General features: G+C 41.3%; 1 protein-coding gene across 1 annotated transcript in view; it reads left to right on the forward strand.

Annotated features, from left to right (window-relative positions):
• The first annotated feature begins 1205 nt into the window (after positions 1-1205).
• The window catches only part of PRKG2 (protein kinase cGMP-dependent 2), a 65702-nt gene continuing 51588 nt past the window's right edge, over positions 1206-15319 (forward strand). The window contains exons 1-3 of the mRNA XM_042469715.1: positions 1206-1326; positions 1912-2445; positions 10816-10895. Coding sequence (XP_042325649.1) covers positions 1925-2445; positions 10816-10895 — 601 coding nt within the window. The 5' untranslated portion in view covers positions 1206-1326; positions 1912-1924. The remainder of the gene's footprint in view (positions 1327-1911; positions 2446-10815; positions 10896-15319) is intronic.

A 15319-nucleotide genomic window follows, 5' to 3' on the forward strand; every position in this document is an offset into this window, starting at 1 on the left:
GGTGAAGAGACTGGAATGCCATCCAGTGCTAGCATGTCCTAAGACAACACCATCCACCACTCATACAGTATGTTGATTTTCAGTGCAATCTATGATTTGCAAGAATCAGAGTCTATGTGTAGTGGCAATCTTTTTTTTAGAGGATGATACACATAATACAGAGGAAGGCAATTAGCTCACATTTGAGTGATGCAGAGTTGATATACTGTTCAAAATGGATAACCAATTTCCTGTATATGGCATGCTGGGATCTCCATCATGTAACCTCAGTAAGACTAGCCTTATCATTTGGCAGAATAAGAAAGAATTAGACAGCAGATGCTGGCAGGTAGCAGGTAGGTTTGTTGTTGCTGTTGTCAAGTGCCTTCGAGTAGTTTCTAAAGTATGGTGATCCTAAGCCAAACCTATAATGGGGTTTTCTTGGCAACATTTGTTCAGAGGAGGTTTGCCATTGCTTTCCCCTGACACTGAGAGCATGTGACTTGCCCAAGATCATCCAGTGGATTTCATGGCCGAGCAGGGAATTGAACCCTGGTCTCCAAAATTATAGTCCAACACTCAAACCACTGTACCACATGCTGGAAGAGAAAGCCTTCTTCCCTGTGTAAACTAACCTGCTGCCTTCAGGTGTAGTGGAGGATGCTGTCCCATCACCAGTGCTGAAGAAAGTTTCAGTGGGCAATACTATTGGATTTTGTATGTGACATGTGTGTGAGTGTGTGTGTGCCATCTTGTCTTTCATCTCAAGTGCCATCTTGTCTTGGGCTGTGCCTCTGTGTGTGTGCGTGCACACACACACACACATTATGCACTTTCAAGTTGTTTCCGACCCTAGGGTAACCCTACCAGTTCAGAGGAGATTTGCTTTTGCCTTCCTCTGAGGATGACAGAGTGTGACTTGCCCTAGGACACTTAGTGGTTTTCTGTATCTGAGCAGAGATTTGAACCCTGGTCTCTACATTCATAGTCCAGTGCTCATAACACTACACCACACTGGCTGTGTCTGTACCTCTGGTGATGGGCTTTTCTAAGAGGTAAACGACATAATCCTTTTAATATGCTGCAGTTAGTGAAAACTACCTTCCAAAAGATTTGTCTATACTGTGAACAAGTTATATAAATTGTTCAGTATTTGTCCTGATTTCTTTACCTGCAACTGAAAAACTAGATCCTCAGAAAGTGTCTTGAAACCTGCATCAAACAAAGCTGTGTGGAGTCTGCAAAGCACCAAAATCCAAACAAAGACTAAAACAGCATATGGAAAACCCATGAGGCAGGGGATCAGCAAGAAGCACTGAAAAGCTCCCTGGTTGTTCGATTGCCCAGGTATCTAGAAATTTGTCACTAGTGCCAAACCATTTATTTAGCCCTGTGTTGGCTTGATAGCTCAACATTTTATCTGTGCACATTGTATTTAAAAACATGTAATTATTTTCCAGGTTTTCTGTGACATGGGTATCAATATGAAAATATAATCCATACTCCCCACAATTTATACTGCCCACATCAGTAGCTTTCTTGCAAGGAGAGGTTGCTTTTCCTTTCCCCCTACTCCCACGCTTCTACTGTTGCTGTTTGGTTTTATTTACTGACAGTCTGACAACAGTATTTTGGTTCTCAATGTGTGAAACTAACATTAATAAGAATGTCCAACAAGAGCAGCAGGTTGCATGAGCCACTGATTTGAAATGTGCCATGGCTTACAGGCAGACAACCTTCCAGATGGTTTTATGGAGGGATTTAATAAGAGAGAAAGAACTAATGATCTCTATCTTTTATAACTGTGTGGGAAGAAATTCTGCTGGATGTAGCATTCTGCTGTCAGGTTAATGTTTGCATTCTTTGTTCCTATTTGTCACAGAAAGGTGGTTGTTCCTTGTTTGCTTTTTTAATATCTGTTTCCTTGTGTAGGCCACCATCCCAAATGGGAAATGGTTCAGTGAAACCCAAGTACCTGAAGAGGCCAGAAAGCCATGCAGGACACTGCCCATATGGTTGCTCAGGTGGTAGCAGCAAGTTTTTGAAAGACCCGGGTGTGAATATCAGCACGATAACAGGTGCTGCAGATATTTTGAGAAGCAAGGTTTGGGAGCTTGAGCGGGAGCTGAAGAGGCAGGAGGAAGAACTGCATGAGAGGAACTATCACATCCTCGAACTCCAGGAGCAGCTGGCTAAGCAAACCAGAACCATTGCAGACCTCACAGAAGAGCTCAAGTGTAAATGCATCCAGCTGAATAAATTGCAGGATGTGGTGGATACCCAGGGAGCAAATCCTTTCCTGTTTTCCCCTCTTAAAGAAGTACCCAAGGCCAGCTCAGCACCATGCAGCAACAGGAGGAGAGGTGCTAAGGAAGGTGTGTCAGCAGAGCCAACAACCCGGACGTATGACCTGACTGAGCAGCCTCGGTTTTCCTTTGAAAAGGCAAGAGTCAGAAAGGCCTCAAGGTGAGACCATTTCATGTGCTAGTAAGACAGAGAACAGGAGATGTTGCATGTTGATTGAGCAATCAATGTGATTAGCACATAATCATGTGCAGAAGTTGATATGGTTTTGTGACTGTCTCCCACCACTGCCATAATATATAGAACCAAGTCATACTGTGCAGAGGTCGATATGGTTTGTGACTGTCTCCAACCACTGTCATATCATATAAAACCAAGACATACTGTGCTTCAACTTGGTGTCAGTGGTTATTTGCAACAGAATTTGTGGCTTAAGCAACAAGTGTAGTTCACACAAACTGTGTCTTTTTGTGATGTGCATATCCACCCTATGGATAGGCAGAACATTTATTTTTAAAACAGATTCTGCACCATAATTATAAGACAGTGATTGAGGTTAATGGTACATGTTGGGATGACTATTTGTGGTTGTTTATATGTTTGGTGCCGTGTTAATGAACCAAAGTTATCATTCTGTAGAAAAGACACATGAAAGATGATTCTGTAAGGAATGTATGGAGTTTAGAAATGGTCACTTTTTGGACTATAGTGCCTAGAATCTTCTAGTTAATATATGGTTATGTCAATGGAAATTTTTGGGACTTGTAGGCCAAAAAGTAACATTTCTAAGCTTTAGGAATTTATCTACGTATCACTGGACAAGAGGAAGAGATAACTGATGTTGGAGGATAAAAGAAGGGAGAGTGAGAGGAGTTTACACCTACACCATGCCCTTTTGTAAAAATATAATAATAATAATAATAATAATAATAATAATAATAATAATAATAATAATAATAATATTTATTTGTATACCGCCCTCTGGCAAACCAATCCGGGCGGTTAACAACAGTAAAATATAAAATATGACAATTAAAAACACTTTATCCCTCCCCCCCTTAAGACAGTATTAAACAGTATAACATATTAAAAACACAATATCAAGCATAAAAACAGCAGTTAAAACTAAAAACCCTGATATCCCTCTGTTGATCCTCAACCATCACTAAGATGGGGCCACGGGAGGAATGAGGGAATCAGGGAACCTGGGAACCTGGGCCGGGATGGTTAATCTGGAAAGGCCTGTCGGAAGAGATCCGTCTTGACCGCTTTTTAAAAGTTGTCTAATGATGTTATCTGACGGATCTCATCCGGCAGGTCGTTCCAGAGTTTGGGGGCGATAGCAGAGAACGCCCTCTGGGAGGTTGCCGCAAGCCTAGATTTTAGAGGCTGCAGTAAGTTCCTCCCAGAGGACCGGAGAGCGCGGGGAGGATTGTACGGGAGGAAGCGGTCCCTAAGATAGCTTGGACCCAAGCCATTTAGGGCTTTAAAGGTGATAACCAACACCTTGTACTGGGCCCGGAAACTGATAGGCAGCCAGTGGAGGGACCTCAAAACCGGAGTAATGTGGTCCCTCTTAGATGTACCTGACACAAGCCTGGCTGCCATGTTTTGAACCAGCTGTAATTTCCGAGTCAAGCACAGGGGTAGCCCCATGTAGAGTGCATTACAGAAGTCAAGGTGTGAGGTTACCAGCACGTGCACAACCGTCTCGAGATCCCTTACTTCCAGAAAAGGGCGCAGCTGGCGTATCAGCCGAAGCTGATAACAGGCACTCCTGACCGTCGCATTTACCTGATTTGTCATCAGGAGCGACGAGTCAAGGAGCACCCCCAGACTGCGAACACAGTCGCTGGAGGAGAGTGTGACCCCATCCAGGACTGGAGGTTGCAACCCAATTCTTGGTTTCGGGGCCGCTACCATGAGCACCTCCGTCTTGTCTGGATTCAGTTTCAATCTGTTTTTCCTCATCCAGCCCATTACCGCCTGAAGACATTCATTGAGAGAAGAGATGCCATCGGAATTCGAAATAAATGTATTTACATTCAAAAGGGATCTCAGTTACACACAGTAATGTTCCAGTATAACAAAGGCCCTGGACAGACGGGCCCTTTAGCACATCCTGGTGATGTGCTAGGGTTGTCCCGGGGCACCGTTTCTAGATGCCCCACAATCCAAGGACGTTGCCAGGACATCACAGCTATGTGGTGCCGTATATACGGCGTACACAGCTGTGACATCACTGCCGCACGCCTTCCAGACACGTGCACATGGCAGCGACGTCCTCGCGCCGCTGCAGGCAGTTTGTGGCAGTTAGAAAAAGAGTCGCTTTTTAGCGATCCTTTTGTTTCCACGTAGCCGTGCTGCACAATTTGGATGCTGCGGTGGGGTTACGCAGAAAAGAGAGGCAGCCACCAGCCGGCTCTTTCTGGCGGTCTGTACCCTGCCAAAAGCAAGTAAATAAAAATGTGAAAGGAGGAAAAATAACCACAGGAGTTGGCAGCATGAGTTTTTGTAGACTTCAGTCTACTTCCTCAGATGCTTTTCGTGGAGTGGAAGCCAAGGATAGACATGTAAGTCATGGGTATGTGAGAATGTCAATTCAAATTCAAAACTTTTTGTGTGTGGGATAGCAAGTCCAGTTTCAACATTTGTGGACAAAGACATGGCCATTGGGCATGAAAATGAGGTGGTAAGACCAGCTTGGCCTTGGAAACTAACCTGTAGGTGGGGTGAATAGATAGGACGCCCCCCTGAGGATTGGGTCAGATAGTGTTGAAATGTGTTTAGTGAGCCAGGAAGCCAAGGGCATCCAAGTTTCCAAGACCAAACTGGTCTTGCCACCTCATTTCCATACCCAATGGCTATGTCTTTGTCCACAAATGGCCATCATTAAAACTGGACTTGCTGTTCCATACACAAAGGATTTTGAATTTGAATTGACATTCTCACATACCTATGGCATATGTATGTCTGACCCTGGCTTCCACTGCACCAAAAGCATATGAGGATTGAGGAAGTAAATTGAAGTCTACAAAAGCTCATGCTGCCAACTTCTTTCTTTCAGTGTGTGTATGTGTGTGTATATATATATATATAGCGTTGCAGATTTGGAGTTACTCTCAAAGGTGCTACAAGATCATTCTACATACTGATTCTACAGACTAACATGGCTATATCTTTGAATTCAACCATATGAATTGTAAAAGCTGATGAAATGTCCAAATATAGGCCCATTTATAAATTTGGTCTATCCATCATTTTCAAATGTTGTAAGCATTATTATCCATTGGATCATAGGTAGAAAAAAAATATTTTTCTAGTAATGTATTAATCTTTTAGCAATCAAAAGGGTGGAAAAATATACTCCTGTTGGCCATTTGTAAATTTCCAGGAAATAGGTAAATCATTCAAAAGAACATGTACGTTTCTGGAAGTCAAGGAACTTTCCAAAACCAAATTTATTTGTGTGTTGTTTCCTATCAAAATATAGCCGCTAAGGGAAAACTAAAACACATGCATCAAGGAAGCATTAGTAATATTATATCTCCAACAATTTGATGATTTAGAAAGCCCTTTCTTGAATAGCTGTTGTGGTGACCAATAGATCCAAAAGGGCAATTTTGTAGTATAAGACATAGTCATAGATCTATTATAATACAGTGCGCCCTTGGCTAATGTGGGGATCTGTTCTAGACCCCCCCCGCGTAAGCCCCAAAACGCATATGCTCGAGCCCCATTCACTTGAATGGGACTTGTGCAAGCAGCGGTGGCGCACGCGCGCCATGGGCACGCACCCTATTCATTTGAATGGGATGCGCCACCCCTTGTGCCCCATGCGCTCCTGGGAGGCTCTCCACAGGTTTAAGTGTATGCTCAAATCCGCATATAGCGTGCCCACATATGACACAGGCACACTGTACAAGTTATAGATTATAAAACTGATTATCATTGATTAGACAGAATTGGATTTTCCAATCCTCTATTCCATTCGTGCTGTAAACCTTACAAGTCATATTTATTTATAGATAACATAAATGTATATGCACAGTATACATTGTCAGTTTGGATACTTGTTTGGCTTGAATTCATGTTCCTAATATTAAGGAAACCTTGGATGCACTTAAAGCTGCAGGACCAAATTTGGATTGTAACAAATGTTATAGTTGTAAGTTTTGCCATTTAGATGATTTAGAACCTGCAAAACTGAAAAAGGCAAAAACTCATTATCAACACTAAATATGTGAGTTAAGGTAACAATCTCATTATGAGCCCACACCTTTCATAAAAATGGTTCCCTGCCAACTTTCAAATCTAGATCCTCCCATAAAGTCAATTTGGCATGAGCATATGAGTCAAATTGCAAAGACAGTATTTGCCACACAGTTCTAACTGCTGAAATTGTTGGCAAAACACTACTTTTAATAAAATAAAATAATAAAATAAAATGAGACCCAAGTAATAATAATAATAAATAATAACAATTTTATTTGTTTCCTGACTCTCTATCAGAGATAATTGAGGTAGCTTGTACAGTTCATTGAATAGAGGTGCCAAAATGAGGACTTGTAAACTGACCATGGTGGATTACTAGCTTTAAGTGGATATATCCAAAAATTAAAACAAGATAGCAGATATGTCCAATGGTATGTAAGAAGAACTGGAAAACCAGCACCATACCTTAAAAATAGACCTCAGTATGCACAGTGTTCCAAAATGGACAGGTTGTGACTACTGCTTGTCTTTGTGCCTAATGCCCATTTGAGCATTTCCTACCAGAGTTGTTGCTGCTTTGTGCTTTAATTTTCCTGTTCGTTGAAGTTGGGGAGGTTTTTTGGCAGAGAAATTTATGTACTTGTGATGTATAATAATAGCATTGCAACTGCAAAATAGACATTTATTATGTAGCTTTTGCATAATTCTGAAGGGGGGGGGGAAATCACACCAGGTCTGCAAATATACATAGCAAGTGAGGACTGCTTTCAAACAGCAAAGCAATGAGCTTCTGTAAACTGGTAGAGTGTATTATTTATGTCTCTGGTACCCTCAGAATGCCACAAATGACTAACAGCTGCCTGAGCAGATAGGCTAAAGAGAATTTATACGAACTAGCATTTTGTAGACTTGTTTTTAAGGTTGCATTAGCATGTAGCCACTGGGATTCCATGGAAAGAAACATGTATCTTGAGTGTAAAGCAAGGAGGGTTTGACAATAGTGGAATTTGAACTCCCCACTACTGGTGCTTCCATCAAGACCTGCCAAATATAACGACAGAAAAAAGATGGGAGTCACACACTGCGAGAATTTAATGGTATTAAATTCTAAAGTGTGATCAGCCATATGATAGAACCAGGTATACTTCCAGTCTCCTAATCCTTCACCATCTGGCATTTCTTGGATAATTAAGATTGCAGCTGTAACAAACTTAACTTTTTAGGGATTTGAAATGCCTTAGTTCTGATATAAAATCAAAATAGTTAGCCTATAACATTGGGTTGAAGCATTGGGTTCCCATTGAATTGAAATGCATGAGTTAAATGCATGACCAACCCCCTCCCCCATCCCCAAACCATGGGCAAGTGAACACAGTGAATAAAATGCTTTCCATTGTGGTAGTTTTCAAAAAAGTAACCATGTTTAGTCTCTTGAGGTATAAAAAGGAGAGAGGGAGGGAGAAAAAAAAAGAAATGTGGCAGCAGCTTTAAGACTTAACTAGTTCTTATTTTAGCATGAGTAAACTCACTTCTTTGGCTGCATACTGAGCGGTATTAAGGCTCTGAATGTGTTTTTCTGTCTGGCAGGAGATTGGATTGGATGGCCCTTGTGGTCTCAATGATTCTAAAGTCTCAGGTATAAAGCAGATTCTGTTACATTCTATTCCACTTTCACAATTGTGTTTATGTGTGTATGCATCTACAGTCGCGCCTCCTTTTCGTGGAGGAATCCATTTCTGACCCTCTCGCGAAAATGGAACTTCACTTATATTCAAGCCCAATTGGCTTGTATATAGGTGTACGGGTGTCCGCCACAGGCATGTGCCTTATTGTTTCCCCCTCCGTTTGTCCCTTGTGCATAAGTGAGGGACACAAGTTTAAAAACTGAGAACAGAGGGAGGACTGTATATCCTTTTTACAATGAGTAAACATTAGATAAAGTTTTAGGAACTCATATTATTTTAAATCAGATCAAATGAAGAATAGAAAATATGGTGACAGATTTAGTAGAGATCAAAGAAAGTACTTCAGACAGTGTGGTGTACTTCACAAGACTATTAGTGGCCACTGCTGATGGTGGCTATGAAGTATCAGAGGCATTATGCTTTTTTATATCAGATATTGGAGAGGGTGATATTATACTCATGTCTCACTGAGGAGCTTCCCATAGTTGGCCAATTTAATCAACAAAATTGTTTTGATCTGGGAAGGTACAATCTAATGATCATATCCAAAAGGCATCATCATCCACTTCACCCCAGGGAACAGTCCGTATATGACTGTATAGTAGTTGCTATTTCTAACAGTGTTGCCAATTTCCGGGGATTTTGACTGAATAATAATAATAATAAATATTGGGAAATTCTGGGGATTTTGATAAAACATTTTGGTAAAACATTCCACGGAATATCTTCCAGGCTTGTTGGCAACACTGATTTCTAATGTCCATTTCATAAAGCCTTCCTCTGAGGCCTGGGAACTAAGCAGCTTCCTTGCATTTCAGAAAACAAACAGGTAGGAACAGAAATTTTATGCTGGGGATGTAAATCCTAGTTTATCTTATTCTCTTCTTCTGCAAGACAAGTGAGAGATCTTTTGCTGGTCCTGAGAGAGTTTTCTCTTTCTCAGGGATGACTTTTGCATCAATTGTGGAAATGGCTAGCTAAACAATATTATCCGCTGCCTTGCTGGGGTGGGTTGAGGCTTCGGATTGTATATTTTAACCTTGTAAGCCACCCCGATTGCATTTTGTAGAGAGGCAGGATATAAATAAATTTTATCATTCTTGTTCTTATTAATATCTAAAAATTAGATACATTGGCATCTGTTTTGATGAATTGGCTAGTCTTTTTGTGCTTGTTACTACATACCCTCCAACATTTCACAGATGGGAACTGGAACATGTGTGGCTAAGCAACATCAGAGGGTGATCAAGATGGCAAAAGTTATTAATGAGGAAGAGCACACAAGCTAGGAAAGGCTGCAGCAGACTGCTTTTGCCTAAACCTACTGGGAAGGGCCAGAGTGCACTCTTCCTCTGCTTCCTCCTCTTACCGAATTAATTGAATGCAAACTACCTTTTCATTCTGGATTCTGTTTGCAGCAATTGAATGCAAACTACTTTTTCACTCTGAATTCAGTTTGCAGTAATTTAATGCAAATTTGGTTTGTAGCAACTGAAATTAGCTGAGGCTAGAGAAGAGAGTGAGAGGAGGAGAGGGGAAAATTGGACATTTTAAAAGCAGCTGAAAAGTGGGATGAAAGAGGGACAGTTGGGTGGAAGGTATGCTATGGAGATGGGTTTTGTTTCACAAGGGGGAGAAAGAGCCATTTTGCACAGAGACACATTTGCAGAAATTACAGAATCCCTGGAGAAAGGAAAGGTGCTCTTTATCTCATTCTTGCACTGGAGGTGAGGACATGTTGCAGTTTCTTGGCAGCCTCTTGAGAGCATCTCTCTTGATGAAAATGGGAAGTGCTGATAGTATTCTTTGTGTGCCTATATTACATCCACCACAGCCTTCTCAAAAAGTAAGCTTAACACATCTGAATCAGAGCAACAGAGAGGTGTACCCTTTTATAAGGAAAAACATTTAGAATTAGGCAAAGGGCTACTACATGCCTTAGAATGTGCATCGGTCCATATTAATGTGCATCAATCCATATTTCACAATGCCCCAAGAATAGGGGGTGAGTGAAGAGCTAACTGGAATTGGGACAGACCACAAATTGCATTATATGGAGAAAATATGAGGGCTGTTACTTAAACAGGCAACACACAAAACAGTCCCTGAAAAAGACACAAAATTCTTAAAAACAAATGACCCTACCATATTGAATTTGGGACATTGTTGACATGAAAGCCCAAATATCAGGTTGACTGAACTAGCCTTTATGGCACAGATGAATCAGATTCATTGCTAACAATAGCTATACTAAATGGGTGACAGCAGAGGGATATTCTGTCCTTGCATCTCTTTGGTTATTGCCCTACATAATGGTCCCCTTGTGTGAAAGTGACATGCCTGCATCCTTTCTTGGAGATGTGGATACATTGGCTTGGAAAGTGGATACATTGGTTTAGAGAGAGAAATGAAATCTACCAGATGAGAGATGCAACCATCACTAATAACCAGCCAAATTCCCCTAGGCATTTCATGACTTTTTCCGCTGAAATTAGTATTGATTGACCTCTGTGTTTGGCATGTTGTGTCCTCTCACAGATGCTCACAATCCCTTCCCCCAGCATGTTCCAGTGTAATCTTTCCTCATAAACTCTCCTCAGCCTTTTATGTGAAAGCCCTCCTTCAAAAATAGGGGTGCCAGATCTCAGAGGCCTGACCCTGCTTTTCAGGGTGAGAAGGAAAAATCTCAGGGTGAGAACACTGTCTTGAAAGGTGTGTGCATATGTATTTTTTTCTCATTGCTTAGATATGGTGTTTTTTTTAAAATTATTATTTGAATTGTATACGCTTTGTAACTGTGGTTGATGCTTAATGTCTCATGCTTAATAGCTTCACCAGGGCCTGCCCCTTACAACATCACTCTTGTAACTTCACAAGGGCCACTATCCTGTGACATCATAAAGGATCATCCTTGGGTTTAAGTTTTTGGCCACAAAATATGAGGATTTGGAAGAAACCTGACCTGTCAATCCCATTCAGAAAGTATAAGAATTTATTTTCAAAGAAGGGGAAATTCCCAAAGAATAATGTCAGTTACACTTTTAGTTTCCCCCCCCCCCCCCTTTTTTCTTTTTTCCCCCCCCCACCCCCCCCGCAACCACCCATTTCTCTTTCTACCCTTGATGTTTGAACCCTGTCATTTGGGTTTCCAGTTTAATATCATACAATGGAGTGTATTCTTATTGCGTAAGATTATACATATCCACTAATTATTACCCTGAGAAAAATTTTATGGAGGAAAACAACAAAGTTTGCAATTTTTGTTTCATCAATCAGTGTTTATAGGGAGAAAATAACTGTACCAGACGGGCTTTGAATAGTGTTAATGTTGCTTTATGTTCTCTGTAATAAGTACACCAGTGCAAATAAAAATTACAAATTGAATAGTTGGCAGCAGGGCAGTTGGTAGAAAAGTAATACTGTGTGGAAACAGAGTAAAAATTCAGTTCATTAGTATAGGCTATGATTTAATGAATTGGAACAAAGCATGATTCTGTTTAGGAGCCAATAACATTTCCAGATCATATATGAGGAAGAATTGTTGGCATATACAGTACCATCCAAATTTCCCAATTTGGGATGGACTGTCCCAGCTAATCCTCTGTCGTCCTATTTTTTAGCTTCTTTTAAAATAGCCCAGCTTCTCTCTCCTCCCACTTCCCCTCTTTATCCTTGGCTTACTTCATTTTCTGCAGATTGAATTCAAAATACAAAAGTAGTTTGCACTATGTTAACTCTTAAAGAGGAGAAGACAGGAGAGGAGGTAGGGTGAGTTTTGCTCTTAGTAGCCTCATGCAAACCGTTGGAGCCTCTCCTAGCTTGTGTGTGTGGTGTTTTTTTTCATCATTAACTTTTGCCACCTTGACTGCACTCTGGTGTTGCTTTACCACACATATCTGGGCTTCATCTGTAAAATATTGGCTGTGTGTGTGTGTAAGAGCTGCTGTATGTTTCACTTCTTCCTCAGAATTTTCACAAACAGTGGCATCACTATGGTTGCTGTTATCCAGTGCAAGTGTCCAGAAAGGGCTGCCGGAGGAGGGCAGTGAACCATCTGGCAAGATCTGGAATGGAAGGCACCGCACCCCCCACAAGCAGCTGATGATGGTGAAGGGGGTAAGGCAGCCTCCCGGCAGCCCATTCCAAGTCTGGCATAGCTGTTGGATGAGCTAGAAAGTGAGGCAAAACCCTTTCTCATTCACCCAGCAGCCATGACAGTCTCACCAGGTGTACCAGCCTACCTGGTATAAACACCTTGTGGGATGTCACCTAGTGAAGTTGTACCCCCAAAACCCCACTAGTGCTGTCCCTGTTCACAAAGGCACATAGGAAACTCCAAAGCATGTAAGGAGTTGTCTTGGATCATGCTGGCATACTGCCCATCCCAACAGGTCATGTCTTTTCCAGGATCAAAACAGCATGTCCTCATATAAGCAAAAGCAGAGTACTTTTGAATGGACATTGGACTAGGACCTGCTAGATGCAAAACCTATGTCCTGCAACTCAGTCACTATTTCCCTTGCACACCCTTGACCCTGGTGTATACATATATTACCTTGATTTAAGCAACAGTGATTTACAGCAGCGATGCAAATCTCTGGGTTGTAAACAACAGCTTTTATATGTGGCTGATGAAACATGATTGTGGAGTCAGGAGAATGGGCAATTTGCCCTATTTGTGGGGCTTAAAGAGCAGGTACAGCCAGGCATGCGAAGCCACTCCATCACAGAGAAAAGACCTGTAAAAGTGCTGGTACAATAGCATTACCTTTAAAAAAATTGTTGAATTCCTCAGAAGATTGCATCTGAAGTCTAATCTGCACTGCAGAAATAATGTGGTTTGACATTGCTTTAATTAGCTAAATGGTTCACTGAGCCATTGAGCCGTGGCTCAATGCTATGAAATTCTGGGATTGGTAGTCATGTGAGATATGTAGCCTTTTCTGTCAGAGAGCCTTGGTGCCATTACAAATGACAAATCCTAGGATTTCATGAAATGGAGCCATGACAGTTAAAGCAGTGTCAAGCTGCATTATTCATGCAGTGCAGATTAGACCTGAATTGGCTCTGTGCCTATGTTTGATTTTTGCATGTATTCAGGCAATCCACGAAGCCTCTATCTATATCTGTGTCCCTAAAGCCTTAAGCTTTTTTAATCATTATTATTTTGGGCAGTGTCCCAATAAATTATCTCTATAAGTTACCTGGCTGGTATAGCCCTCTTGAAAGGACTGAGCATTTCAGGGATTTTTTTCTCCACAGTGTGAGAACTATCACTGTAGTGTGGATCCCGAAGTGCAGGGGGTAAAAACCCCATGTCCCATGCTTGGGTCTCTTTTAACACCATGGAATCATTGTTTTAAAACTGGGCCAAATGCTGACCTACATATAGCTTCTGGCACAGCCTTGGTGGAACGAGGAAGAGATACTCTTGAGCAGCTTCCACATCATAAAGGAAATTTAAGGAAAAATCTTAAATTCCACAGTTTGTCATAGAAACTTTGTGTTAAACTGACCAAGAGATAATCTTAGATATTACTATACTATTTAGAATCTAGTATCTTGCCTTTGAAGGCTGATTTTTTATTTCCCTTTTAGCTCCCCTGCCCTCTCTCCTTTTCCCTGTTCTGTGGCTGAGATCCCACACATGAAGGTAAAACCACCTAACTTTACAGTCACAGTTATGTGACAATTGTATACTATCGAACTGCAACACTGTATGTGCAAACAAATGTGAAATGCACAATTGCAGTACACATTGTAATGTGCAATAGCACTGCATGATATGGACAAAAATGTCCAATTGTTTTGGTAGGGGAACTTACACAGGCATAAGGCACTATCAGGATGCCAGCTTATATTTTGCTTTCTTATGGTGTTTTAAATATACATCGGAACACTACTGGGCAAAAATAAAGATTAGAAATGAATCTGTATAGATCACACAACTGTTGAAAACAAAACTCGCTCACCATTTCATGTAGAGCCATTTTCAGATAGATGCCATCTTATTTTGAAAGTGAGGTAGCCTGAATTGGTCCCTAAGAGAGCACAGCTAGTTTTGAAATGGTCAAACTCTGGGGAAATGTTTTAATATTGGGCCTAATTTGATATGCCTTAGGTAAGAACCATTTATGCAGGGTAATGGTATGGGTTAGTCTGTGCCAATGAAATTTGTTTCCAAGTGAACATTGTGACCTATTTCGAGTGCAGCTTGCTAGGGAGCACCTAACTGTTACAAGTTTTCCATTCCAACCTGCAAATTACTATGCATCTGATCTTATTTTCTGCAACCTTTCCTCATTGCCATCTTTCATTTTCAGGTTTGCTGTACAGGTAATAAAGGAAATAAATCAAGCTGCTAAGCGGGAAGCGATCATTCACTCTTACTGTGTCCTCTAGAGATCTTACTGTGAAGGCTGGTTCTCTGAGACAGTTTTACTGTGTTTTATGAATCCATGAGTAAAAAGACCTTGGAGGTTTCCAGAGTGCTGCGCTGAGATTTGTTTCATTAGACAGAGCAGCTTGCAAGTGATAATGTTATCTGGAAATCCAGTGGGAAAGGGTGCCCTTCAAGACAGGCATGGATTCAGATTTGCCTGTTTGCAAATGAATGTGTGTGTTTTCAAAAAACTACCAAATGTGGTGCTTTGTAGAGCATGGCTGGTGAGCATGGCCACATGGAGCAGGAATTTATGGCATACCTGGGCAGGAGAAGCCAAAATCATCAGGAGGCTTGAAGATCTTTCTTTTGAGGAATGGTTTTGTTACTTTGGTGTGTCTTAGAAAACGAGAATCTTACAGTTGGAAGGGGCCATAAGGGCCATACAGGAACACACAACTACATCACTACTGAAAGAGACCCATCCAACTGTTGTTTAAAAGTAGGGTTGCCATACCTCAGGACTGCCAGACTGGGACAAATGTAGGACAATGTTTTCAAATGTAGGACACTCCCCCCAAAGCTCATTACAGAGGCTCTGAGCACGAAACCAATTTCTGAAGAGGCTGGATCTGCAGCAGATCAGAGATATGGTAGAATGTATGTATGGAAGAACATACAGCAGGGGAGCATAGCTATAATCAAACAAGGGGAACCTGGCAACCATATATTTGTACTGGCAGCGTCAGTAACC

The sequence above is a fragment of the Sceloporus undulatus genome, chromosome 5 (assembly GCF_019175285.1).
Source record: "Sceloporus undulatus isolate JIND9_A2432 ecotype Alabama chromosome 5, SceUnd_v1.1, whole genome shotgun sequence".
Taxonomy (NCBI): domain Eukaryota; kingdom Metazoa; phylum Chordata; class Lepidosauria; order Squamata; family Phrynosomatidae; genus Sceloporus; species Sceloporus undulatus.